This window comes from Colletotrichum aenigma, assembly GCF_013390185.1.
Source record: "Colletotrichum aenigma strain Cg56 chromosome Unknown KSG_Cg56_contig08, whole genome shotgun sequence".
Lineage (NCBI taxonomy): Eukaryota > Fungi > Ascomycota > Sordariomycetes > Glomerellales > Glomerellaceae > Colletotrichum > Colletotrichum aenigma.
Window position 1 is genome coordinate 3,000,402 of NW_023500914.1, and position 27,942 is coordinate 3,028,343.

The 27,942-nt window shown below is 51.4% G+C and overlaps 5 protein-coding genes across 5 annotated transcripts; 3 read left to right on the plus strand and 2 right to left on the minus strand.

Annotated features, from left to right (window-relative positions):
• Positions 1–631: 631 nt before the first annotated feature.
• rgf1 (Rho1 guanine nucleotide exchange factor 1) lies at positions 632–4,410 on the plus strand (the record flags this gene model as incomplete). Its single annotated transcript, XM_037327541.1, has 3 exons — positions 632–3,034; positions 3,082–4,266; positions 4,321–4,410. The coding sequence occupies 3 exons, from the start codon at positions 632–634 to the stop codon at positions 4,408–4,410; spliced, it is 3,678 nt and encodes a 1,225-aa protein (XP_037174063.1).
• Positions 4,411–12,033: 7,623 nt separating this feature from the next.
• On the minus strand, positions 12,034–18,557 carry XPR6 (Dibasic-processing endoprotease; the record flags this gene model as incomplete). Its single annotated transcript, XM_037327542.1, has 2 exons — positions 12,034–16,425; positions 16,485–18,557. 2 exons carry the CDS (start codon positions 18,555–18,557, stop codon positions 12,034–12,036), a joined length of 6,465 nt encoding a protein of 2,154 aa, XP_037174069.1.
• An 897-nt stretch (positions 18,558–19,454) lies between these two features.
• nse4 (Non-structural maintenance of chromosome element 4) lies at positions 19,455–20,835 on the minus strand (the record flags this gene model as incomplete). Its single annotated transcript, XM_037327543.1, has 2 exons — positions 19,455–19,648; positions 19,698–20,835. 2 exons carry the CDS (start codon positions 20,833–20,835, stop codon positions 19,455–19,457), a joined length of 1,332 nt encoding a protein of 443 aa, XP_037174068.1.
• A 687-nt stretch (positions 20,836–21,522) lies between these two features.
• PI3K1 (Phosphatidylinositol 3-kinase, root isoform) lies at positions 21,523–24,432 on the plus strand (the record flags this gene model as incomplete). Its single annotated transcript, XM_037327544.1, has 4 exons — positions 21,523–21,581; positions 21,643–21,729; positions 21,777–21,878; positions 21,933–24,432. The coding sequence occupies 4 exons, from the start codon at positions 21,523–21,525 to the stop codon at positions 24,430–24,432; spliced, it is 2,748 nt and encodes a 915-aa protein (XP_037174248.1).
• Positions 24,433–25,371: 939 nt separating this feature from the next.
• On the plus strand, positions 25,372–26,930 carry CGCA056_v012301 (uncharacterized protein; the record flags this gene model as incomplete). Its single annotated transcript, XM_037327545.1, has 2 exons — positions 25,372–26,470; positions 26,524–26,930. The coding sequence occupies 2 exons, from the start codon at positions 25,372–25,374 to the stop codon at positions 26,928–26,930; spliced, it is 1,506 nt and encodes a 501-aa protein (XP_037174247.1).
• Between the last annotated feature and the right edge of the window lie 1,012 nt (positions 26,931–27,942).

The following is a 27,942-nucleotide window of genomic DNA, read 5'->3' on the forward strand; positions in this document are numbered from 1 at the left end:
GGCGGCCGTCAACCACAAACCACCACTCCCCTTTGACTTCCACCGCCAACATTTCATCTCCGCCTGCACCCATTTTAACCAGCATCGCTATTGTTGCTGCACACCGCGCCTTGCTGCCTCGCCCCCGACGCTCCTTTTGCAGCCTGCCGAGAATATCGACGTCCTTTGCCGTGTTCCCGCCCTTTGCAGCAACCAACCCGCCCAGGTCAGGGCCCTGTGTCAAGTCATAGGCCCATAACGTCACCCGGCCCATCCTGGAAAGGGGACGGAGAATAGAACGAAGGGGAAACGAAAAGCAACACCACCAAAAAAAAAATACCTCCCTTCGACCACGACGTCGCCGCGACAGCCGTCAATCTGTCCCTGCGAGCCTTGTTGGCCCAACCGATCGAGCAATTGCCAATTTCGCCCTGTGAGCGGCTCGCGGCGATCCTGTGCTTCCTCACCATAGCCGGCGGCCGTTGAGGCCTCGCGTTGTTAGTACACCTCTCCTTCGATTCTTGTACCACATTTTTCTCCACCTTGGCACAACTCGCCATCTCTCCCCTTTATAATCAACCGCCTAACAACCACGTCCATAGGCCGATAAGATCTCTCGCTGCAATCCCCAGCTCGACCGATCCATTCCATCATGGCCGACTACCACGGCGACCCGCGAGGTCACCACTCCAACAACTACCAACGCGATGCCGCCTTCTCAAACATTTTCGGCGCCGCTCCCCCGCCGGGACGCTCCCAGACCATGACCTCCTCTTCGATGCCTCCTCAGATGATGCCTCAGCACCAGGGCAGGACACAGACAATGTCTTCTTCCTCCATGTCGAGCATGCAGCGACAACCCCCGCCGAGACAGCCTCAGGGCGGTTACGACCCGAACCCTCCGAGAGGGGCTTCGTTGCAGAACGGCTACCCGGGACAGCGCTCCGCCTCTGGCGGCTATCAAGTGCCCAACCCTCAACAATACATGCCGCAACAGCAGGCTCGTCGCCCGTATCCTGGTCCTCCGGCACCTGTTCCTCAACGCGGCGACATGCGAGGACCGCCCCCGCAAGGGCAATATGGCGCGCCAAGGTCTCAGGCACAAAGGTTTTATCAAGGAGGAGGACCAGCACCGGCGATGAATAATGATTCGTACCGCTCACAATCTCTTGCCTCCACCCCGAGGCCAAACATGTACCAACCTTCTCCCGGGAACTACGGTTCGCAGCCGAATCATCAAGCTGCGGCCAATGCCTTTCGTCATGCTCCGTACAACCCGAGTTCGGCCCGAACTACGGCGCAAGGACGGGTCGTTCCCGAACGCCACGATGATCGAGCCATGTCAATGACTGGATACCCTCCGCAAGATCGCGACTTGCATCAACACCAAAACTCGCACCAGACGATGAGCGGCCGAGTCATTCCGAACAGAAGAGCACCGGTGGAGCTGCCGGCGACCAATGGCAGCTTTGGAGGAGGCTACACACCAGCGCCGGGGTCTCAGACGAGGACGGTGAGCATGGCCTCCTCCAATGGAGATTCACAGAGGACCATGTCAATGGCGTCCACCATCGCGCCCACGATAACTCCCTCGGATTCCGACGCCGCAACGCTGGCACATAGGCCCTCCATGAGCAAGTCTATCGACGGCAGTGAACGGCCACCGACGGCCAAGATCCGACCTCCTCTGGTATACCCTGCGCTGCTGTCGAGAGTAGCAGACTGTTTCCGACAGAAGATCATCACAGGCGACAGAACGAAGAACGAGCTCACGTATAAGAACGCCTTCAGCGGTGCCGAGGCGGTGGATGTTTTGTCATATATTATCAGGACGACCGACAGAAACCTGGCCTTGTTACTGGGACGAGCGCTCGATGCCCAAAAGTTCTTCCACGACGTCACTTACGAACACCGCTTGCGCGACTCTACATCAGAAATGTACCAGTTCCGAGAAACCATGATGGAAGAGCCTGAAGAAAAGGTCCCTGTCAACGGTGTCTTTGTCCTCCTCTCTGAATGTTACTCCCCCACCTGCACGAGAGACCAGCTTTGCTACTCTATTGCCTGCCCCCGCAGACTGGAGCAAGTGTCCCGATTGAACCTGAAGATTCAGCCCGGCCTGAAGAAGGAAGCCGAGGCCGCCACGAACGAAGATGACATCGATCAGACAGACGAACAGAAGCTCTGGATCAACTCTGTGCCGAAGGAGATCGCCGAGAGCGTTGGTGACAGGGAAAAGAAGAGACAGGAGGTTATTTCGGAAATTTGCTACACCGAAAGAGACTTTGTCAAGGATTTGGAGTATCTCCGCGACTTCTGGATTCTTCCTCTGCGCTCCAAGGCTTCTCCTATTCCTGCGGCCAAGAGAGAAAAGGTCGTGAAGGCTATTTTCAGCAACATTGTCGACCATCCTAGCCTTCACCAAGTGAGCTCGCGATTCGCCAAGTCGTTGACGGAGAGACAAAACAAGCATCCTGTCGTTGGTAACGTCGGTGACATATTCCTCGAATGGGTCCCTCAATTTGAGCCTTTTATTTGGTATGGTTCCAAGCAGCTGGAGGCCAAGTTTGAGTTTGAGAATGAGCGTTCATCAAACCCGTACTTTGCCAAATTCGTGGACGAGATCGAGCGAAGGAAAGAGTCGCGAAAGCTGGAACTCAACGGTTATCTCACCAAGCCGACGACGCGTTTGGCTCGTTACCCGTTGCTGCTGGAGAACGTGCTCAAGTACACCGAGGACGGTAACTCGGACAAGGAAGACATTCCAAAGGTGCTCAAATTGATTCGCGACCTCTTGAGCAGAGTCAATGCCGAATCAGGAAAGGCAGAGAACAGATTCAACCTGAGAAGGCTGCATGAGCAATTGCGCTTCAGACCGAACGAGAGGGTAGATCTGAGACTGACGGAGGAAGGTCGCGAGTTGGTGTTCAAGAGTCAGCTGAAGAAGACACCGCAAGACGCGTCTGAGATCACGGCTTTCTTGTTCGACCACGCGGTGTTGTTGGTGAGAATCAAACAAGCGGGCAAGGGGGAGGAAATCAAGGCGTACAGAAGGGTGAGCATTATACATACCGGTTTGGAGATTAAGCTAACCTGGAGCAGCCCATCCCCTTGGAACTCCTTGCCATTCGAGAAATGGAGGAAGTCATACCCGGTTCTGGTGGCATGAAGCGGTCGTCATCTAGCTTGCTACCAGCGCTTCGGGCCAACACAAATGACAGCAAGAAGGGAGAAGGCTGGCCCATCACGTTTAGGCATTTGGGTAAGGCCGGCTATGAGCTGACGTTGTATGCTTCAAACCAGGCGGCACGTAAGAAGTGGCTGGAGTTCATCGACACCGCTCAACAGAAGCTGAGAGCCCGCGCCGACTTCTTTAACACAAGCGTCATCTCTGCAGGATTCTTCGTTGGCACTAACCAGGTCAACTGTGTTACTCCCTACGATGGTGGCCGAAAGCTGTTGTACGGCACGGACAACGGTATTTACTTGTCAGATCGCAAGAGCAAGGAGGCCATTCCGAAGCGAGTCATCGAGACGACAAGCGTCACCCAACTGGACGTTCTGGAAGAGTACGGTCTTCTGTTGGTTCTTTCAAACAAGGCTCTCTACTCGTACCCTCTCGGTGCGCTCAATCCCGACGAGCCTGCCCTCTCGAAGAGGCCAAAGAAGATTCAAAGTCACTGCAACTTCTTCAAGACAGGCATTTGCCTTGGCAGGCATCTTGTGTGCTGCGTCAAGTCGTCAGCTCTGTCAACCACCATCAAAGTCTACGAGCCCAATGACGCAATGTCCAAGGGCAAGAAGCAAAAGGGTTTCGGAAAGATGTTCGCCGGCCAGGATGAGCTTAAGCCATTTAAGGAGTTCTACATCCCTACGGAATCGTCATCTGTGCACTTCCTCAAGTCAAAATTGTGCGTGGCATGCGCCCGTGGATTTGAGGTTGTGTCCCTCGAGACCCTTGAGACGCAGTCACTCCTCGACCAGGCCGACACCAGTCTCGACTTTGTCGCCCGCAAGGAGAACGTCAAGCCAATTCACATTGAGCGTCTCAATGGCGAGTTCTTGCTCAATTACTCTGAGTTTTCCTTCTTCGTCAACCGTAACGGTTGGCGTGCGAGACCGGAGTGGCGTATCGACTGGGAGGGCACACCGCAGAGCTTTGCCCTCAGTTATCCGTGGATTTTGGCATTTGAGCAAAACTTCATTGAGCTCAGAAACATTGAGACTGGCGCTGTGCACATTGTGCCGCATAGAAACATCAGGATGCTGCATAGCAGTACCCACGAGGTAAGTCTAACTATTGTCTACCTCCAAAAAAACATTACTGACACAGCTACACAGATCATTTTTGCGTATGAAGACGAGAAGGGAGAGGACGTTGTCGAAGCCATTGACTTTTGGAAGAGCAACAGGAGATCCGAAATTCCATGATTCGACAACGCGACGCCATCCCATTTCGGTCACTCCTCGAGGGAGAGCATGTTTGATTAAAGATCGATACCAGAGTGACTTGACTCAAATTCTTTTGCAGCCCTTTTATCGACGGCGGCTTCTTGTCTCTGGACAGGGCAATGTTTTGGCCGGGCGCTTGCGTCAAAAGCGGAGGACGATGATGGCGTGGGAGGGAAGGCTTCTTTTAGAATGGACGACGGCAACCTATTTTTGTCATCGATACATGGTTCTATTTTGTGTTGTTTCCACTTGGATGAGGGTTCTTACTCGGTTTGTAGAGGGAGTCAAGCGTTATTCCCTGCAGTTGTTGGTTGTGGGTGAAGGGACGGGGAGAAAGAGAAGGGTGAGAGATACTCGAGGACAATTTAAAGCAAGTTGTTCCTGCGAGGATATGATTGGTCGTATGTGAAGTGAAATGAGCCTGGCGTGACGGATTTCCTCAGCATTCATCGTCCTTGTGAGAGCCTTGGATTTGAAGTTGCATCCTGGCGCGTGGGTGGTTGGTTGAGTTCAACTCTATTAATTGCATGAGCGTGTCAAGACTGAGATGAACGTTTCCTTGATCATTGGTGATGCCCAAGCCGGGGCACCCGTCGTGACTTCCACGCTAGCTTTTTTAGAGGAAATCTTTTGGTAAGCACATGGCTATATAATGACCGTTCGTGGCCTTGACCAGTTCCCCCTGAGCAATGATGCCATTTAGTGGCTAGGTTTTTTTTCAACGAAGTTCTCTTTGACTTTGTCCGGGTAGGCATCGTGACTTTGTTTTTTGATGGTAGGCTTTGGAGGATTTTGCCCCTGATTGAGGGACCCGCGTTGTCATGTATCTTTGGCGGTGTATTCGATGGCTAATACTCTGGAAAGGAGGCAGAGATCTGTCATAATTAGAACTGAGAACCCTTGGGGCAGACTCTTGTGATGTGACTGGGGAGCATCATCGTGCGTTGACCAAGTCCGATCTGGAGATCTTGGATAGCGATTCCATTTGTGGGCCTGTATCAACTGCAGCTGCTAGTGTCTTCTTTATAGATCCTCTGAGAAAAGGCAGGCCGAAAGGAACGCGATCCGCAGGAGAGTCGTTGCAGCCTGTGGGACACGTTACGGCTGCATCTAGGGGTTCCAAGTAGATAGACTAAGGGACTTCGGCGGCGAGGTTAAATTTTCCAGCACCATCATGGATATTCATGGAAACAGGGGGATTTTCTCACTGCCATTCTCAAAAGGCAAGCAGAGGTGGTGTCTCGAATGCAAAGCCACAACTGCTCGATCACGTATGAAAAAGGAGGTTTCTAGAAAGGCTATCAGGACGGATTAGACGTCAAGTCGACACTAAGATAAATTTGTAAGGAGAAAAGTTTTAACCACGCCAGAGAAGGACGGGCCTGGATAACAATAAATATAGCTGTGATGGTCCAGGAATTGGGCGTCCTTGGATTGCATATTTCGTCCTGCCTGCCTCAACCCCGTAGAACGCGCCATCGAAGTAACCGCAGCTTTGCTCTCATCACTCTCAGGAGCAACCAAGGAGATGGGTTCAGGTGAACACTCAAGGTCATCTATTAGCTCGGTAGGCACCTCCGGCAGACTTTTTCAAATGCTCCTTCCATCTCTGGGTTGAGCGGTAGCTTGGTCCAGTGCGGTCCTTCCTTCCTGGTTATGACGCCCAGCTTACGGTCTTTCTTTCCTTTGGAAGGAAGACACGTCTCCTCCCCGCCTGCACTCCTTCTTCTCACCTACGACATCATTCCGTTCTAACTCAAGATTCTTCACTCACCTCTCACATCTCCCAAAGCCCAACGCCAGACATATAAGGGTTACCGACAATGTCGACCGAAGATCACCGTTGGGTTTTCGAGGCGGGCGATTTCGCAGACTTTCGCATCGTATGCACAGACGATGGCGTGGAGTTCAATGTGCATCGGTTGATGCTGAGTCTTCATTCCACCTACTTTGCCAGACTCTTCAAGAGCGAATTTCAGGTTACTCTTCTCGTACCCAGAAGCTCAAATTACATAACATGAGGCTGACTGCCGGTGACTTTAGGAAACCAAGCTCGGTATCTCAAACCTCGCAGACGTCGACTCCCAAACTATGGGACATCTTCTCGACTTCTTTACCGAGGAAACACCCCCTGGAAGTGTCCTGATGACATGATCATGCTCGCCAAGCTCTGGATTCTCGCAGACAGACTTCAGGCGACAAGTGCCATGATTGAAGTTGAGCACCGTGTGAAGAGCAAGCTCAACGGTCTTAGCAACAAGTTTATCGTCGCGGATTGCACATTACTAGATATCGTCTTCCATCACAAGGCCTGCGCTGAGTCGGGCCTAGGCTACGCAGTTGGCGAGGCTGCTTGTGCGATTCTCATTGACCGCTCCCAGTACCCAAAGAAGAGCGACTTGGTGGAGAAGCATGCTCGAGAAAGCATTGTGTCCGCAAACATGATGCTATTCTGGGCTTCTCGATACAAGGAGAAGAGCGACAAATTTGAGTTCACCTCATATCGCTCGTCAACGGTAATGAAGCAACGAATCGATCGAGAGGAAGAATTCAGAGACAATGTGAGAAGATGACGAAGCCCTCAAGAATCCTGACCAGGTACTGTTCACATGCGGTCCAAGACATGCGTGCCACGCTCACATTTTGCAGCGGACCAGACGCGACCACGAGCAAAAAGCGAAAGCAATCGTCGTGAAGGATTCGGTAGGGATGGGTTTTACGGAGAAGCAAGTAAATGGTGTCCATAGCACAAATCGGACATGATGAGGTCCACTCGGTGAAATAGGGGTATCCATAGAAAGAGAGGACTCTTCAGCACGTTGAAGTTGGAATCGTCAAATTTCTGGCGTAATCGATTTTACTGCCTCCTACCCTGCTAAGGAGGTGTGATCGTGTGTAAAAAAGAAGAGAAGAATAAATTTTGTTCTATTGTCGCGGTCAGTTCAGAAGGTGCGTATCTGCCTTGCAAAGCAAGCATCTTAGGCACTAAGGGAAGCTGCACCTTCCTGCACGTTAGCTTTTCTACACTACGATTATTTTCTTCTTCTTTTCTTCTTCTTCTTTCTTTTTACAGAGCTTACTAGTATATTTTATCCTCTATATCTCTCTCCTAAACTTACTTTTCTTAATATAAATTCATTCCTATAAATCTAATTAAGCTATTTATTATCTGCTATTAATATATTCTACTAAAATATTAAAAGATTATTACTAAATATTTTAAATAAATAAACATAATAACTTTTATTTAGTTTATAATAACTAAATAATTTAAGTTTATTAATCTATTTTTACTCAATACTTAATATATTTTATAAAATTATTTAAATATAATATTTTATCTTATAAAATATCTACTTGTTTTTTAAATTAACTTTTTATATAATAATTTAATTTACTATTAATAATATATATAGAATACTAATAAATTTATACTAAAGATCTTAATCAATTTTAACCTTAATTTAATATATATCTTTTTAATTATTTTAATTATAATAAAACTAATTAGAAATTTCTAAAAAAATAATATCTATAAAAATATTAAGCTTTAGATATTTATAAAACAATAGAATATTAAGGATATTATATATACTATTAAATTTAACCTTTTTAAAAAGCTTACTATAATAAAATAGAAATATTATACTATTAAACTTTAGATATTTAAATTAGTATTTAATTACTAAAAATAAAATAATTTAACTATTAGAATTATATTTATTAAGGTTATTATTACTATATAGTATATTACTAGAAAAACTAATTATATCTAATATTTAGATAAATTATATAATATATTTCTTACTCTTAGAAGTTTAATAAATAACTAAGAAGTATAATATTATAAATAAATTAATTTTATTTTTAGTTTTAATAATTTTAGATAGTATAATAAAGCTATTATTACTTTATAATTATTTTAAAAATATAAAATTAAGAGCTATCTTAGGACTACTACTTTAACACAAGATTATGTATTAGAAATAACTAGTATTATATTTAATTACTATTAATTTATATTTTTAAACCTACTTTTAATCTAGTTATTAATTATAATAACTATATTCTACTTAAGATATTATTTAAGTTATTATTAATATAATAAATATTAGACTTAGTAATAACTAGGTTATAGAATACTTATAATGGGAAACCAGGAGTTCCTAATAATATCCCTTTGATATAAAGGTTATCACAGATTAGCTATGTTTGGAATAAGGACTGCAGGCGTTGGATCGGCGGTGAAGGATAAGGTTCACGAGTTTTGGCACGAAATATCAGATGTGTTGGGGGCCAACACCGTTTTCTGTAAGCCATTAGGTCTACTGTATGACTTTTGGCAGATGGCGTGGAACTGTTTCCCCGCAAGCAACTTCACATATGAAGTTCAAGATTGGCTCAGATAGTTCCTTTGATAGCAAATGGCACACACAAAGGATTTGAAGAATCCCTGTACAATATTGGCATGCACTTGTTTCGTAATATCCTCACATGCATGGTCACGAACGACCAAGGACAGTTGGAAAGTGAGAATGAAAAGGTTCAAATTCTAGTCTGGTATCGCAGCTAATAATCAAAAACGCCATCATGCAACCCACTCATTACATCCCCATCACTCTCACTGCTTCTGCCCAGCCAAGTGCCACTCAAACACCTTCCTAAACCTCTCCTTACCATCGCCCTGGATGGTATCACCATGGCAGGGGATAATCGTGTCAAAGTCCCACTTATCAATCGTCTGGATGCTCTCGTTGAAGCTCGGCCTGTCGCGGCCGCTCATGACGTACCACTGGAACCGCTTCACCCACTTCACGTCGCCCTCGGTCGTCTGCAGCCCGCCAAACAGCTTGTTCGGCACGCCCGCCGACGTGTCGCGCTCGCCCTCGGGCGCCTTGGAGTACTGCTCGCGCGGGGGCAGGTTGAACATGAGATCGGCCTGGATCAAAATGCGCTCGGGCCTGAAGAAGAAGACGAGCTCCTTGTTGGCGTGGGCGTCGACGTACTCGCACGCGAAGTCGGCGTCGAACTCGGGCGTGATGGCCGTCTCGCGCTTGCCGGGGCCGTCCTTGAAGGTGACGAAGAACTCGTCGGCCGGGTTGATCTTGGGGTCGCCCGTCTGCTTGGCGCGCTTCTGCGGCAGGCCGTCGGGGCCGATGATCTTGGCGGCCGGGAAGGCGGCCTTGTACTCGGACAGGAAGATGTGGTGCTCCATGTCGGGGGCGATGATGTAGGCGAGGTTGCCGCCCTTCTCGGCGATCTTGGCCTTGACGGCGTCGGTGAGGGCGACGGGGCTGAAGACGGCGAGGGCGCCGGAGGAGAGGCGGACGAGGGTGGCGCGGCCGCCGATCTTGAGGACGCCGAAGCGGGCGAAGGGGACGGAGAAGGTGGTCACGTTGGGGGTGAGATCGCGGATGACCATGACGTCCGCGGGGTTCGCGGGGATGAGTTTTTGTGACATGATGGGTTTCTTGATGCGGTCTTTGGCTGATTTGAGAGGGTTGTTATGGGAAGAAGAGGGTTGCTGGTCTGGAGAGTCGAGGGTGTGTTGGCCTTGGAGGGGTGCTTGGGTGTTGGTGGTGGTGTTGTTGGTGTTGTGAGATGAGCCTTCGGGATGAGGTTGCGAGTGAGCTTGCGACGGGTTGTGAGTTGCCGAGAATGCTCTACGATGGATTGTCGAGGTGCGGATTGTGCGGGCTGATGTAGCCGGGTATCTCGGGAATCTCTAAACGGAAGGATAGTTTTTAGAAAACGTGCGTGACACGAGGTAGAGGGGGGGAGTTATTTGGGTTATATATGAGGTAATGGGGTAACTGAGACTGTCTACCGGGATGGAGCAGCTTTCACGAGCTGCAACGGGAACGGGGGCGGGAACAGGAACAGATTTAAGCTACGGCGGCGTGCGTGGTGTGGGCGCGGCGGGCACACGTACCATTGTCAAATCAAGCGGAGGCGTTCCGACGGGTTCGTTCTAGAAACGCGGACTGCGGAAGACGGAGGGATTGAGGGAGGGAGGGTGTGTAAGAGATGGTGTGGGGGAAATTCGATTCGCACGTCAGTCAATGGAAGTCAAGCTTCCCTCAGCCGGGAGTCCGTTTTTTTCTTCCTGTCTGGTTGTTTCGACAAGGCGCAGGGTCCAGCTATTCTCGCAACAAATTGCAATTGGGAGGGCAGAAGCTGAGAAGCGGACGGGAAGAGACGACGGACGGGACGAAAGGGCGCGAGATGTGCGGCCCGGGTATGTCGTCGTTGACGTCGGGGAACGGGTGGTACTGAGTCGGGGGACACTGCGCTGCACTGCACCGCACCACACTACCGCGGCACTCTGAAAAGTTTCATCAATCCGATGGGGTGACCGCGTGGGATGTGGATGGATGTGGATGCGGGAGCTGCAGGAGATGGAAAATGTGCCCAGAACCCTTGTTCGGTTCGGCCGAGCTTGTTGTTGTTGTTGTTGTTGTTGTTGCTTTGCTGAATGCGTCTGAGTCGGCCGTCTTTGTGACTTTGCTGCGCGTGGCTATCGTGCGTTTGTGTCGCCCGAGGTAGGTCTCCGTACAGGGCTGCAATTTGAAATCGGGTCCTTGATGTTAGTAGCTGCCCTGGTGTAATATCGATCGGCCGCTGCGGATGCAATGCAGACGCAGCTTGTCAGAACGTTAGTCGCACGCTGTATGCGTAAGGTAGGGATGCTGTGTGGAAACTGCCTTAAGGGAAAGGGACTGGACAGGGCCGGTGTCATGACATCACTGACGAGGTGGTGCGGGAACTGCATCAGAGTGACATCTTCCATGCCGCCCCGGGGTCCTTCAGGTCTCCTAGGGCAGAGGAGCCTACCTACTGAGGCTACTGGCTAGGTCTGGAACCACCCTCTCGCTACTGAAATCAGTGCTGGGCTGACTGCATGGCTGGCTGAATAATTTGACGACGACGGGACCGAGGCACAGAGTCGGGGTCGGCCGATCGCACACTCCGTCCACCACCCTTCGACCTCCCCAAAACGAACCAAAAACCGGGCCCCCAATCTGCAAATCTGCAGTGCCGTGTTGTCTCTTGATAATCCACCGCGGAACGAAACGTCTTTTGCGAGAACGAGTCCCTCCGACCGGGGCTTCGAGTCGTTCCGTTGCAGAAGCCCACAACACTGTAAAAGCTGCGTCCTGTTCCGCGAGGTTCCACCTCCGCCGCCGAGGTGGCCGGACTATGCCACAACTGGCAATCTGCTGGGTGCAAGAGTCCATGCGCGCTAAGCGTTTTTCGGACATTTTTCTGGTGGCCTCTACCGGGGCCCTGGGTCGACAGTGCTGCAAATTCCAAATCATCTGCCGGACGACGACGACGACGACGACGACGACGATGGGAAGCCGTTTGACCACGCACCCCAACGCATATCCAATTTGAGATGATTCAATTGTGTTTGTGCAATCAGATGAAGAAACAAGTCTAAATGTCCAAACGCCGTTGCGCCCAATATCCGTCATTACAAAACCAAAACATGACAGCGGGCACACTTCACTCACCCACTCACTGCACTGAGCTGGCCACCAGATCGTCAAATATCATACCGTCCACCCGTCATCACATCGAGTCAAGAACCTGTCAAAATCAATCCTCCAGAAATACGGGGAAAACTCCCTCCTCTCCCGCCATCCGCGCTTCCCACGGCAAGCCGCTGGTGTTCCAGCTCAGGCTCATGCCCAGAAGGTCTTCGTAAAAAAGACCAGCAAAATAGTTGATGGTCGGCCAGAAGCGATAGTCTGAGCCTCCCAGGCCCAGCATGTTGTGTACCTTGGGCCGCACCGTCGTCTCGATGTAGTACGCCCGCGTGAGGTCGTTGCCCCTCGCCCAAAGCTCTCGAGAAACATGAAGCGCGAACCAGTTGCAAAGGCAGAAGTAGAAGGTGAAATTCCACACGACGCTTACAAGAAGAAAGGCGAAGTTCCTGTGGTGTATCGCTTTGAACTGGATTGCGAGCACAATGATTTCGCACATGTTATAGACTTGAAGCCAGTACCACTTGAAGATTGACATGATGACCCGGAAAACCCAGGGGTCCTTCACTTCTTCTGTTGCTCCTTTTCTGCCGTTGCCATCGCCCGGTGGTTTGTTGTCTCGGTCGCCGTCGCCTGGAGCTTTCCCGTCCTCCTTTTGAATGGCCGAGGCAGGCAAGGGGAACATCATGTCTTCAGAATACCGGAACACGAACTCCGGGTCATATTTAGGTGGAGGGCCTGTTCCTGCTGTACCCTCAGCCTTGGGCTTGCTGTTGTTTCGATTCGGTTTGTTCCTCGGGTTCATTCGTGCTGGCTTGTCTTCTGGCTTGTCTTCTGGCTTGTCTTCTGGCTTGTCTTCTGGCTTGTCTTCTGGCTTGTCTTGTGGCTTTTGGCCTGGCTTGTTCGAGTTGTCATTCGAACTTCCGGCAGCCCGCGCAGGCGTCTCGGACTTCATAGCATCCATGTCTTTCTCCATATCTTCGGCCTTCTGCTTGGCTTCGAAGTAACTCTGCTTCAGGAGTCTGTTTTGTTCCTGGAGCTGCTTGATCTTGTCCTCTGGTGACTGAGAGGGTCCTCCGCCGCCGTTGTTGTCGTTCTTCGGAGAAGAGTCCGAGTCGCTGGAGCTTGAACTTGAAGATGCCTCCGGATCTTCGTCTTTCGAAGCTGTCTTGAGCCTTGGCTTGGCTTTCTCCTTGCCCTTCTTCTTCTTCTTCTTGTCCGACCCTTTCTCCTTCCACTTCTTGACATCTTGCGACGATTTGGATTGGGAACCTTCCAAAACCTCAAGCATCGTCCCTGCATCCTCCTCCAACTTCTCGTTTGCTTCCTTCAAATGCTCGTTTTGCTTCTTCAGATCCTCAATAATCTTGTCGTCCGTATCTTTATCTCCGCTTTCTGGCTCGTTCTCAGGGTTCTTTTCATCTCCTTTAGCAGGGACTGTGACTACTTGGGCTTTGCCGTCCACATATATCACCTTCTTTAGCTTTCTCGACCCCTTCCGGAATGTCGGGCTATCAGCGATGTCCCCGCCGCTTGTTCCAGAAAGTCGCGAGGCTGGTCTGTCGTCGAGAGCTGCAAAATTGACATGCAACACTTCGTTCGTCGCCTGCAGCTCCTTGATCTGCTGTTCCAGCATCCTGCATTTCTCGGCTCCAGCGATGCGGTTGTCTTGAGAGAGCTCAAACTCCTTTTGCACGTGCTTCAGCAGCTTCTCGCGATCGTCCAAAGTTTGTTGAAGCTGATCGTCCCGTCCTTGCCGGAGTTCCAGTACCTTCTTCAACTCTTGTACTTTCTGCTCCAGGTCGAACCTTCGATCCGTTCCTTCATTGTCGTCTGATGCATCTACCGAATCTGGATCGGCGTCTTCGTTGCTGCCACCCGTCGGGTCAAGGATCTGGGAAATTACGCGCCGCATCCTTTCTCCATCGTTCTCACCGGTGCCATTGAGCAACTTCTGCAGCTTCAACCGAACATGAAGGTGGGATTCCTCAGCCGCATCTTTAGCACGCTTGGCAACCGCCAGCTGTTGTTCAAGCTCCCGTCGGCGTTCTATGAGATGATCGATTGGCGCGGACCTCGAAGAAAGCTCCAAATCGAGCTTCTTCTGAAGCGAGTCGACCTCTTCCTGGGACTCTTCAAGCTTCCTCCTGAGGGTTTCGGCGACTTGGAGTATCTCGAGCGCGTGCTCGCGGACGATGACGTTCTTCTCATACAATGCGTCATCCAGTTTGTCTTGCGTCTGCATCAACTGCAGAGGCAATGTCTGATCTTCGGCCTTCAAGTTGGCGAGTTGTGTGCCGAGTGACTCGACCATTTCTTTGTCTCCCTCCCTGTCGCTGAGCTGAGCGCGAAGCGACTCAATCACTCCCTCAAGGCGCTCGATGTCCTCCTGGTACTTCTGCTCATGTTCCTTAAACATTGGCAGATCCGCACCCCTGTTCTCCAGGATTCTGAGAGCCTGGTCTCGTTGCAGCGCAAAATTCCGAGCCTGGGTGCGGAGAAAGTCATAGTTTTGCACACTGCCGGCACGTCTAACAAGAGAGTGAATTGCCCTTATGATGTCGTGATTCGCTTTAGGGATCTGGCTGATTTGGTTGTTGAATTCCTGGAAGGCCGATCCTAGGCGAGCTGTCATTTCACCGGAGTCTTGAGTGGGAGGGTCAAAGACAGAGGTTCCTCCGCTGTCGCTTGCGTTGGTTGAAAGATCGTATGGAGGCTCCGAGTCACCGTCGAAACTTGAAAGAACAAGGTCGTTGTTGGCGATGTGAAGCTCTAAGCTATGAGCCGCATGCAACTGAATCGCCCGGACAACCCGAGAGGCTTGTAGTGATCTGTTCGCGGAGGTATCGAGTCTTTCGAGCGCAATTCGGATAGCGTCGATTTCTGCCACGAAATAGGGCCGGGAGGAGAGCTCCTCTGGCTTTGCGTTAGGGCTGTCATCCATTCTATCTCCCTTGTCATGCTGGTCGTTATTCTCGCTGTCGGGGTGCGAGGAGGGACGTCCATCATTCTCCCGATTCGCAGTTGCTGATCTTGGAATTAGTTGTCGCTCTCCTGGCCCACCCGCATGTTCAGGGGCCAAAGTGGACGCAGTGGCTTGCAGAGGTGGTGTTGGAGGAGGCTGGTCCAGTCGACGGAGCGAGTCGTTCAACCGGGCTCCATAAGTCTTGATGTCTTTGCGCAAGGCAGCCGATTCAATCATGATGGGGTGCATAATCTCCTCCTTCTCCCCTTGTTTGATGGCCATTTCAAGGCTCAAGTCCTCACTGGTGTCTGTAGGGAGTCCCCTGTCTGCCTCAACCGCCTGAAGTCGTTCCTCCAACGTGCCTAACTCAAGGTCGAGCAAATACAGTTCGCCATTTTGGGCTTCCGTGAGACTCTTCCAATGCTCGTCCTTCTTCTTCCTGAGTCTTTCGAAAACCTCGCGCATTTCTTCGAGTTGGTCGAGCATGCCATTTTGTTCATCCCAAGGGTCCATGCTTAGAGGCTGGCTCTCATCTGACGGCTGGGTCATACCGGTAGTTTGATCGTTCGGTTTGGGGGATTCTTCCCTTGCAGATTCTTCGAGTAAGCTGGCAAGCTTCTCCTCAAACTCTGCAAACTCTCGGAGAGACTGCAGGTAACTCCCAAGCACCCGAACGACTTCTCCCTGTCCCACATCGGTCTGCGTGCCGACTGTCTGAACGGAGTGCTGCTCCTCAGGTGCCTGCAGTGCGTCCCGTTTCGCGTGCGCAATCTCCCGTTCCTTTTGCCGCAGGTCGTTCTCGCAGTTGAACAGTTCTTGTTTGAGCTGTTCAATCTCATCTTGATATCTGCGTAATTCCTTTCCAGCGGTGCCTTCCCAGATGGCTCCGCGCTCGGCCTGTGTTCTTCTTTCTGTCTCGGCCTGCCTCTTGTAACGTTCTCCGGCAAGCTTAGTTTCCAAACCAAGCCGTTCGCTTTCGATCTCTTCGTTGCGAGCGATACTCTCGGCTAGTTGGCTTTTGAGTTCTTCGATGCGGCCCTCGAGAATGGCGATTTCGTCCTCTTTCTCCGTGATTCTTTGCTCCAGACTCAAGTTGGCATTTCCAACCTCGTCACCCGAGACCTGCCAGGCCTCCAGCTCGGCTCGAATATCCACAATCTCCTCTTGGAGCCTGTTGCGATGTTGATTTGCCTCGGAAAGCTTCTCCTTGAACACCTGGAGCTTTTCGAACAGCGCCGAGATGGTGGCCTCGTGTTCCGCGAGCTTCCTCTGTTCAGCTCCAGTACCCTGCTGATCCTTGGCCTGGCTGATTTCTGCCTTGAGCTGATCAATGATGGTCTCGTAAACGTCGATTCTCCCCTTCAAGCCGGAAACTTTGTCCCGCAGCTCCAGAATCTGCGTTTCGTAGACTTGCTTCGCATCCTCCAAAGTCCGCAACTTGGTCATTGTCTGCAACAGGCGAGCCCGCAAGTCGGCCACGACCGTAGGGCTGCAAGGTTTGCTCAGCATGCCACTCTGAGGTGCCTGGCTGACCTCCGACTGGAGTGGGTGTTAGTACGGCTTCTCTCGAATCAGCAATGCAACACGGATGCTCTTACCTCCTCGAATCCGACGGACGATTCTCGACTGAAACTGAGCCCTTGAAGCTCGCTCCTCAAATCATGAGCGCCACCAAAGGCTGTGCTCGTCCTCCGAGAGATCTGAGACATATCGTCTCCCACATCAGGCGCACGATCCCCTCTTGCGCCGATCAAGCTGGAAGTCGACGCTCGCGAGAGCTCTCTCTCTGAATCCGGAGCGAAACTGACCCGGGGATAAGACTCGTACCCATCGTCGTTGGCAAGAGCGTCAACGCTATCCTCTTCCTCTTGCGAACTGCTGCCAATGGCGAGAAGGGCGGTTTCGAAGGCAATGCCGTAAACCTTGAGGAATGGTTCGACGATGCGACGGACATCCTCCAGGGGAATCTCCTGAGATAATCTCTGTTCATCCTGGACCTGATCCAATTGCTGCTTGAGATAGGAATTCTCGCCCCTGGTGTTGCCGAGCATCTTCTCGTATTGCTTGTATGAGACTTTCTCGCCGTCGACGAAGAATGTCGCCGACTCGGGCTTGGCGGCTGCTCTCTTCCGTCTGGATTCGTCCAGCTCTTGCTTGAGCCTGTTAATGTCGTCGCTTAACCGGATCTTGTCCTTTCCGGCTGCCACAAGCAGCTGTTCGTAGTGATTTATCGACTCATTGTATCCATCCTCGGCGCTCTTCCACTTCCTTTCTTTCTGCTCAAGATCTTTCACCGCCTTAGCCCTAGTTGTTTGTTCTTCCCTCAATTGGTTGCTATGAGAAGCCACCTTGAGTTCGAGCTCCTCTGTGCCGGCAACGCGCGCAGTTTGCTGATCACGCTCAAGCTCCTCAACCCTCGACTGAAGGTGTCGTCTTTGGGCATCCGCGCGATCTCGCTGTATGGTAAGTTCGCATATTCGGCTTTCGGCTTCCGCGAGTTTATCCTCGGCCTTCCCGAGGTTGTTCTCAGCCTCCTCGTATCTGGCATTGTATTGCTCAGCGTCATCGTAATTAGCATCGCGAGCCACTTTGGCGTCTTCAAGTTCTTCGCGGACATCCGCAAGCTGCTCGTTGACCTGCGCAAGCAGGACGTCTTTCTCCTTCAGAGCCTCTTCAAGAGACTCCTTCTCCTGCTGAAGAGCTGCCTGGGTCCTCTTGAATTCCTCGAGCTCTGCCTTCACCGATGCAATGGCCTCACTCCGGTGACCGACCTCCAAGGCGAGCTTGGCGAAAGTGTCGTTGAGGAGGGAGTCGATGGTCGGCTCGTCACTTGAGTCTTCCGAGTCTTCATCACCCAAAAGCGTGCCGACCAGATCGAGTAGGTTGTGTTCTTCGGCCAGGCTCTTCAATCTACCCCTCAAACAGGCCAAAGTCTGTCGCTCCGTTGCATCATCGCGCTGGGCGTCGTTACGCTGGGCATCGTCATGCTGTAGATCGCTGGGGGTCGACTGTGATGAATCTTGCGCTGGGGCCAGAGAGGATCCTCGATCGGTCGTGAATCTCTGTCGCCCTCGTGAGCGAGAGCCACTGCCGCGTGTGACGCTCAAACTTCGGGTAGGCGTGGTGGAAGATTCACGGCTGCTGCCCACTTTCGGTCCTTCGAAAGCCGTCGACGCTGATCGAGCAAGCGCAGAGCTGGACGTTCCTCCCCGGCCACGGGAAATATTCCGAGCCGACAGGCTTCTCATGGGAGAGACATCGCTCTTGACATTGCTCTCCTCCGGAACACTCTGAACGACACTGGCCCACGACACGGGTCTCGGCTGCTTCGTCTCCGGCGTCGCCACGTCTACCATGGGAGAACTTGGTATGGAGCCAGCTGGAGAATGGCTTACCGAATCATCGAACGGCGCGGGCGAATCAAAGACGGACGAGTCAAAGGTGTCATCGTGTGTGTTGCTTGACGGTGCCGGTGAGAATGGTCTTGGCGGCGATGGCTTTGGGTTGTTGCCGCTGGCCACCTCATTGTCGGGCTCTGTGTTGTCTACTGTGGCACTCCGCTCATCTTCCGTCTGCCTCGGAGGCTCCGGCTGAGGAATGTCTCGAGATCTGGCACGTCCACGAGGAGGCTCGCTCTCCGGAACTTTACCCTCGTCCCGTTCCTCGGCCATGTTGCTTCGAATGTCGGATGTCAGCAAATGTCTAGTTCGTGTACTTACGACAGATGTTGCGCAAAACTTTGGTGGAAGAGTAGTTGTGACACGTTATGGGGGATAACACAAGGTTTTTATCAGGCTAAACAGAAGGAAATTTGAAGAGAGCAAACGAATAACAAGGCGTGGTAGTCCGTCTTTGACATCGTTGACCTCTCTCATACTTATGGCACACCTTCAGCTGATAGGGCCAGACAAGGCAGGTTCGAAGGCCGTCGTCTTTGCACTTCTTTACAACCATTCAGCCAGTCTTAGGAGACAATGACCCAAGGAGCAAGAAGCGATGTCTTTTCTCCTTGTGTATCCATGCATTGCCAAAAAGTCCGTTTGCGTTATCTGCGGCGCCATCGTGATGATATCCAGGGAATTAAACGGGAGAAAGGCCTTTGACGAAGCCCAGAATAGCATTTCAATCGGATTTTCAGTCCGAAAAAAAGGCTCATTGCTCCCTTGGTGCAACACAAATAAGGTCAATCCATTCAGAAGCCCTTGGGTGAAAAGGTGGCCGTGCGAAATCCCTTTCCTTGTCGCTTCTTAGCCTTTGTTGAACTTGCCAACTTGGCATCCCTTGATCTTCTGGTTGACCGTTTGTCAGCTCCGTCTTCCATCAAACCATCCAAATCGAGAGAGGGTGGGTTGAGAAATCTTGCAATTGCGGCAGGATTCGATTCGCCTTGATGGATCGTGAACTCCTGCTAATATGTCTCCTATCCTTTGAAACGCCAGTGTTGATATCACCTCCCCATTGCAAGTGCCACGTAGCTGCCATCCGGGTATTCTGAATATGATTCAGCACCAAGAAAATCCATGAATCTGAAATGCCTCGCCAAACGCCGCCCATATCATCTAGTCCATCTAGCTATACCAACCTCTAGCACCGGGGCCCGATGCCGTTGCCTCTTTCCTGTGCTTAATCATTGGCTCAGTGATGTGGAATGTGTCGATGATGTCTTGCCATGTCTTCATATCCATCGAAAAAATTGCTTGATGCTTTGCGACTTCGCGCTTGACTCCACCCTCTTCTTCCATCTCTTCGCCAGTAATAGGACCTAAGGTTTGGGTTAGAGGAGGTCTTGCGATGTGTTAGGCCTAACTTACTCAGAGATGGGAGCTCGTTGCTATCGAACTCAATTCCGACCTTGCCGTCGCGGATAAGGAAGCTGACATAAAACATGTTCTCTACGGTCTGGCCGAAAGACTTCGGATTCACGACGAAGCGTAGGAGGTCGACTCCGCCGGTCTCTCGAAGGCCATATGCGTGCATCGTCTGAATTTGTTCCTCCTCGCTCATTTCTCTCTCGTCAAAGAGTTCCACAAGCTTCGTCTGGGCATCCGCCTGTGTCTCCTGCAGTTGCTTGAGGATTTTACCGCAGATTGCCGTAAGGTCGTTTTCCTTCTTGGCCAAATCCTGGACATCCAGAACTTCAGGTCTTGTTTCTGCCAAATTGTTTGGCCGGAATGGTGCTGTTCGTTTGGAGATTTTTCGAATCTTCTTCTCAACAGACAGCGGGCCCAGTAGGAAGCCAGGCAAGGCTGGACGGCGAATGTTAGGCAGAGACGCGAATCTTCCCAAGTGGCTCCAATTGAACGCCTCGTCATTATCCCCGTCATCGTCATTTGAGCCGCCACCGGTCCTGCGTCTTCGCCTTTGCGTGCTCGAAAGCTCGGGCGCTTCGTCATCTTCGATGCCGCCGGCTTGACGCATATAGGTGCAGCATTTCGAGACGAACTCGTCGATATCGACGCCCTCTGCCGAGCTGCCCTGCATCAACCGCACAGTCTTGCGGTATGACATGTCGACTGCGCTAACAAGTAGGCGGGAGTCGATTGTGGCTTCTGTTGTCTGCTTGACATTCCGGGCAACTTCTTGCGCCATCATCAAAGTCTCCTTGAGACCTTTTGAACCTGGCATCATGTACTCCTCCATATTCTCGTTGATACCTTTCTGCAGCTCACGCAGCCGACGCTGGATCTCTCGACGTTCCTCCATGGGTTGGTCGGGGTCGTAAACATCGTCGCCATCTTCATCGTCCCTGTCGCCGGAGCGGCCGTTTGCGCGGCGGCGTGAAGACTGTTCTCCGTTCGTGTCTGCGCGCTTCCGCTTCCCAATGGATACATCGCGACCCTTTCCTTTGTCTCGGATGGCGAGATGACCTCTCGCGGGTCCTGGTGCATCATCTTCGCTTGGTGAACCTGGCGAGGAGGGCGGCGTGGAGCCGTCCACTCTTGCAGGCATTTTTGAGCAGTGGAGGGGTGAGCGTCGGCGGCCTTTGAATGCGTGATGGGGTCGAAAGAGGAAGGTCGGTCGGTAGTGCACCTCGATAACACAAGATAGGGTGTGACAAGAGAGCGCGGCGGCGGTATCTCAACAGGCGATGATCAGACGGAGTTGCGATAAAACGCCCGTTTAAAGATGAAGTGGGAGGTCGCGCGTGAAATTGTGACCGGGAAGACGCGACAAGCACACTTTCCGGGCCTCCTTCCCACTCAACGCGCTCAGCTAAGCTTATCTTATCTCTCCCTCTAGCATGCGTGGGGGAAGTCGTGGCTTGTGTTGCTCTTATCGATAACATGACGGGTGGCTTGGGCGGGGTCAACGAGCTGAAGGCAGGTACATCGGTGCAACCTTGGTGGCAGCGACCATTGGGGCTCCACTGAAGCTGTGAGGTGAGTGACTGCCCGTCTCACTGACTGCGCTCGCGGTACTGTCACCTGCCTTTGAGCCTAGCTCGTGTCCGTGCTATCGGCACCATCCAGCACCGGGAACCCAAGTGCGCATTCAACATCATTCTGCGCGACGCAACTCCAGCCTCCCCGATCGCATATTTTCCCTGACCGATGACCGAAAGCTACCGCGATTATAAACTTTTGTATCGACCTCACAGAATGGCCTCATGAACTTCAGTGAGCTCCTTGTGCCAAGATGGACCCGTTCTCGTTCGCAAGCTCCGAGTCTCTGGACTATCCAGTGAGCATCCGCATGTACGACTCCCTTCTCTGGCACTTCCACCGTGCGATGCGCGCGCTGACTCCCTGGCTATAGAATCAATCTGGAGGGCGATGAAACCCCATTTCTACATTCTACACTCTTAGAGAAAGCCGAGCTAAGGCATATCGGCTCCAACACGAGGTACCTCGCCCAGGCTCCATAAGCGGTTGCTCGTACTGACCTCCCAGCTCCCATTCCGATCTCTACGTCACAGTCCAAGTGTGGGCCGGTTCCAAACCCTTAACTGTGCCAGTTCAGACAGCATATAAATCGTTCCGAAACGAAAGGAGGTATGGCAGCTCTCTTTTCCTGTCAGGATTGTCGCTAATGGCCGCCTGTTGCAGGTGGAACGAATGGCTGACGCTCCCAATCGACTACTCCACGCTCCCCTTGAACTCCTGCTTGGCCATCACGTTATGGGACTCTTCGCCTGCTGGTGGAAAACAGGCCGTGGGCCACGCGATACCCTTCGGAGGAACCACGCTACCACTATTCGACCGAGATAACCAAGTGCAAAAGGGCCGGCAGAAATGCATGGTACATCGACACAAGAACGCTGACGGCAACGACAACACCACCACACCTGCGGTTCCCCGTAAGAAGAGGGACACATCGAGGAAAGGGTCTGCGCCACCAGTGGACAAAGATGCAGAGGAGCTGGAGCGCATGGAGAAACTTTTTAAGAAACACGAGATGGGGGAAATCCCTAGAGTCGATTGGCTTGACCAGCTAGTCTTCCGCGGTTTTGAGAAGCGAGGTCTTCAGTCAGCGAAACAATCACTCAAAGCCATGCAACGGCAACAGACAAAAAACGGCGATGCAGTCAACGAAAAGAACAGAGTTGCAGACGAGAACAACGCTGTTGACACAGAGACTCATGCAGGCTTCTCCAAGTTCCAACTCAACGTTGAGCTGCCACGGTTCGATTTCCCAGTAGTGTTTGCCGACTTGGAGTACCCACCTCCACCAATCTCGGCGTTGCAACACATGTCGGCGTCTCAGTCAAACGTCATGTTAAAGCCACCACCAGAAGTACAGTTTGGTCCTGGCATCAACGCACTCGGCGACTCGGGTCCCGGCAGTCGCCTGATGAAGGTGTATGATCCCGAGGTTGGGGCCCGTGACAATCCGGCCGAGAGCAAGCACAGGAGACTTGTCAGAAGCCAGCATCGTCACGGCATCTTGGATAAGGACCTCAAGCCGAACGCCAAGGTTCGCGACGAGCTGAACCTCATCATGTCATACTCTCCGACCCATATCTTGACACCCGAAGAGAAGGACCTGATCTGGAAGTTCCGCTACCATCTCACCCGTGACAAGCGGGCAGTCACAAAGTTTGTGAAATCCGTCAACTGGCAAGATCACAGTGAAGCCAAGCAGGCGGTGCAAGTTCTGAGACGGTGGACACAAATTGAAGTCGATGACGCGCTCGAGCTGCTTGGCCCTACTTTTGACAACCAAGCTGTTCGAGCCTACGCTGTAGACAGGCTACGAAAAGCTGATGACCACGAGTTGCTCCTCTACTTATTGCAGCTTGTGCAAGCTTTGAAGTATGAACACATTCCGTCTGATTCGTCCCAGGAAACCATCCAAGACTCTTCTCTTGCGCAATTCTTGATATCGCGCGCGGCTGACAACTTCCTTCTCGGCAATTACTTCCACTGGTACGTAATGGTCGAGTGCGATGATCACAGTGCCGAGCAAGGACTTGACAACCGAAACATCTACCGGAAAGTTGCCTACGACTTCATGACGGAGCTGGTGAAGCGTCCTGACGGGGTGGAAACCCGAAAGACCCTCCTCAGGCAGGCCGAATTGATTGCGAACCTATCCAAAATCTCCAACGAAATCAAAATGTCCCACGAGTCTGTCGCAAAGAAGACGGATCATGCCAAGAGCTGGTTGGCCGATCCCAAGAACGAGGTCATTGTCATTGATCCGCCTCTACCGCTTCCACTCGACCCTACCATGAAGGTCGTGGGTGTCGTGCCGGAAGAGACAATAGTCTTCAAGTCATCGCTGTGTCCCATCAAGGTTACCTTCAAAACGACTACGGGCAAGAAATATCCAATCATCTTCAAAACGGGCGACGATCTGCGACAAGATCAGCTGGTCATCCAGATCATCACTCTTATGGACCAGCTGCTGCAAAAGGAGAACTTGGATTTGAAGCTGTCACCATACAAGATTTTGGCGACCAGCACAACTGCTGGTGCTTCCCAGTTCGTGCCTTCCACCAGCTTGCAAAGTATTGCGTCAAAGTATAAGAACAACCCTGCCCTGACCTACTTGAGGGCGAACAACCCAGACGACCGACAACCGCTTGGCCTACGCCAGGAGACCTTGGATACATACGTCAAGTCATGTGCTGGATACTGCGTCATTACCTACATCTTGGGTGTTGGTGACAGACATTTGGACAACCTCCTCCTTGCGCCAGACGGGCACTTCTTCCATGCTGACTTCGGCTTCATCCTCGGACGAGACCCCAAACCGTTCGCGCCGGTCATGAAACTGTCGAAGGAGATGGTAGACTGCATGGGTGGCGTCAACTCGCCCCAGTTCAAGCAGTTCAAGTCTTATTGTTTCATGGCATACAGCGCGCTCCGAAAGTCTTCCAACCTGATTTTGAATTTATTCAGTCTCATGGTTGACGCGAATATCCCGGATATTAGGCTCGAGCCGGACAAAGCCGTGCTGAAGGTTAGGGAGAGATTTCATCTGGAGCTTACCGAGGACGAGTCTATGCGTTATTTCGAAAGGGTCATCGAGGACACCCTAGGCGCCATCGCACCCGTAGTCATTGATAAACTGCACGAACTGGTGCAGGCTTTCCGAAACTAAAGGGTGCTCCATCAATGGCGTTTGGGACACAAAGTTTTATTCGGAATCAAGGTCGAGGAAACAACCAGTTCCGTGGGCAGTACTAGGAAAATATGTCCCATATTTAGTCAGTTACTGCTCCCTTGACGTCTCCTTAATCCTTAATGAAAACGATACACAAAATCTCGGGTTGAGTGAGACCCGAAAACCCCAGTGAGGTTTTGCATCCAGGAAGAGCAATGGACCAAATCGTCCAGAGCCGATGGATGTACAATCACCCTTGCGAAGTCACCCTTGAAGACTGCTCGCAGATTCCGTAGCTCCAAGCAGACGGCAAGGTTACAGATAGGATCCCGAGTCTTCCTGACTGGCCCACAAGGTCATCTTCATCAGAAGAGGGAATGGGAGAAAAACAAACAACACAAATTCTGTCTAAGGCACTGTTTGGATTTAAACGAGCGCCCCTCCTCAGACGAACCAGAGCATCCACAGAGGATAATTCGTTTAGCTGTGTCTATCACTGACTAGACCACTTGGTCTTGATCGAACTTGTTGAAGGACAATGAGACAAAAGGTGGTGACATACCTGAGCACCGTGAGAGGCACTTGACCAGCATCACCACAGAGGTAAACCAAATTAAGCATTGTGTATGGTTTCTGTCTATCTATAAATGCTCAGTTTTCTCCGAAACAAACAGTTTTGGAGAAAGATACAGCATAGCATACACATACTTGACTTCCCTTCTTCTGCGTTTCCATTTGAATTTCTTTTACTCATCGTCAACATCTTGCCTTCACAGTTTCCCTCAAGCTAAGCTCTTCCAGTATCTACTTCAAGACTTGACTTGACATTCACTGCAGGCAAAGTACCGCGATCGTTCACGCTTCGCACTCCACTCTCCCACTTCACATTTCCTGCCCCCTTACAACATCCTACACTCCCCCATCCCGCATTCCACGATGGAAGCCTCCAAGCAGGAGAACGCCTTTGGCCTTTTGGTCCAGATTAATAAGGAGCTTCGCAGGCTCCAGGCCAACACAACTAACCCTGACACCCGGCTCACCATCCAAGCCCTCTGCCGCCGGACACAGCAATGTCTTGAAACAGGCGGTCACCCCAAGGAGGCCTCTGATATCAAGATCAAGTTTGACGAGCTGATACTTCCTGTTAATCAGGAGGCGAGCTACCCAGTCTTCATCCGCCGTCTTCGTAACATCGATGCCGGAAACTTGCTCGGCTGCTATCTTCCCAGCAGTAACTGGTTCTCCCGCGAGTCGCCGTGGCGTTATGGCGGCAACAACGACCCACACATCTGCGGCGATGCGGAATACCATGACCGTTATGACTGCCCTCAGGCGATCCCTCTCACGGCCTTGTACGAAGCCTTCAACGAGGAGCATGCGATCAAGGAGCAGTGGTTGACGAGAATGATCGGCCTCCGCGGAACCCTCCGTCCGTCCCAGCCTGCTAGCCCCTGGAGCGACTACTTCAAGAAAGTCGCATTGTGGAGTATTGAGAATCAGAGCCCCGATGAAGCGTGGGACTTTCGGCGCATCGTGGAGTGTCTCCGGGAGAACTACGAACGCGCCAACCAATTCCAGGACCCATACCAGAAGTTCCTGGACTACGGCCTGGATTACACGTTGGCACGGCTTGTGCAAGACTGTCGTGATAGAGTCTCGAAACGCATCGCTGGCGAAGTCGAAGGTTTTCGAAAGGACCTGCTGATTGTGGCTCTGAAGAATGCAAAGCTATATTACTTCGCCAACGACGATTGCCTCACGCCCAATGACTGGGTCAAAGACGTGCTGGCAGCAGGTGGCCATAAAAGGACTCCGCGAGAGGCTCTCGGACCCGTCCCGAACATCATAATGACTTGTGACTGGGCTGAGGTTCACGAGGCTAAAGGAAGACTGGTCACAGTAGGCTGTCTCCATGAGGACACCGGAAAGGAATGGCACCCGCATGTCCTCGGCATCGACAACGGCAAAGACTTGGAGCTTGACGCCAGTTTGCGCGCCAACAGGGCTCACAAAGCTGAATATGAAGCGCGGTGTGGTATGTGGGAAGACGCGCTGAGAAAGGCCGGGGAACGCTGACAACATGGTTAGTGAAGCAAGAGGCTGAGAGCGAGCAGCCGGATACCACCGAGGAGGGCAATAGTGAGGAAGACGATGAGTACGAGGCAGACGATGAAGAAGAGGAAGACGAGGGCGGCGATGTGTCGCCCGATGAGAATTCGGAAACCTCCCCCGAAGCCACCGAGGAAGCCGACAGCTCGGAGGCGGAACGCCCTTCATCCTCACAACCGCGGGAGGTGATAGAGCTCAGCGATGGTGATGATGGCTTTTCGGGGGGGAGCCGGCAGCTGTTTGCAGAGTTTGATCATCACCAACGAGACATCGACCGTTTTAAGTCGCGGGTGAGATATGAGGCCGAATCCGAGGACGAGGATGAAGACGACGCCGAATTCAGTGGTTTTCAGTCCAGTTCTGAGGGCTCTGACTCTGACTACTGAATAATAGGGGCTGGGTCGTGAGTGGCGGTACATCTCCTGGTCGCATTACATATTTCTGGTTGACGAGGAACGTTTCGTTGGTGCCATTTCTTAATTCTGTAATCAAAACAACGTACATATCTTTGGTCTATATATACGAATCTATGACCTCTTGGACGTGCTTCGCGTGGACTCGTAAGACTTGTGTTTGCCTACAAAATTCGGTATATATATTCAGTGAGGACTGCATGATACGGTGGCTGCAAGCCAACAGAAATGGTGTGACAATCTCTACTGGAGACCACTAGCGAGAGATACCAACGTTTTACATGTCATAAGCCCCGTTTCGAGAATCCATTGTCCTCAGACTTTCTCTCCTAGTGTGTGCGTTGGATGTCAAGATCATCGTCCATCATTCTCAGCAGTCTATTATTATACGTGCTCATATTCGTCTTTAACAACCCAGAGATTCACGCTGAATCATGCCCTTCTAAGTGGACGCTTCAAGACTCGTCAAGGATATCCTTAGTTTCTCAAGATTGAGATAAAAAAACTGGCGACCTCGTTATTGATGAAGCTAAGTAATTGACGCCTCGTCATCTTTTTATACTAACCTCTAGCAAGCGGAAGGGTCCGTATTGACGATACTGCAGGAACTCATCTTAAGTGCTGCCAGCAATGCTGTCAGGAATGCTAGGGACTAAATTGGCCGTTGGTCTTGTGAGCAATTGATACGTCACGTCCCGGATGATCCCATCGCGACCGGCTGGTTGCGACGGCCAGGGCAGGTTGTTTTCTTGGACAGAACCACTCGTAGACCGACCCTAATGAAAACCACAGTGACAAGGCTGGATAACAGCGGAACGAACTACAAAGGCTTGACGTTGGCCACCCTTTCTCCGTGGGCATTTTGGCTTCTGGTTCTAGACCCAGCCGAGCAAATCTTTAGACGCCGATCTCGTCTTTATCGATGAATTTGTTGTTATAGAGTAGAAATAGCTACTGTCATATATCAAATATTTATACCCATAGG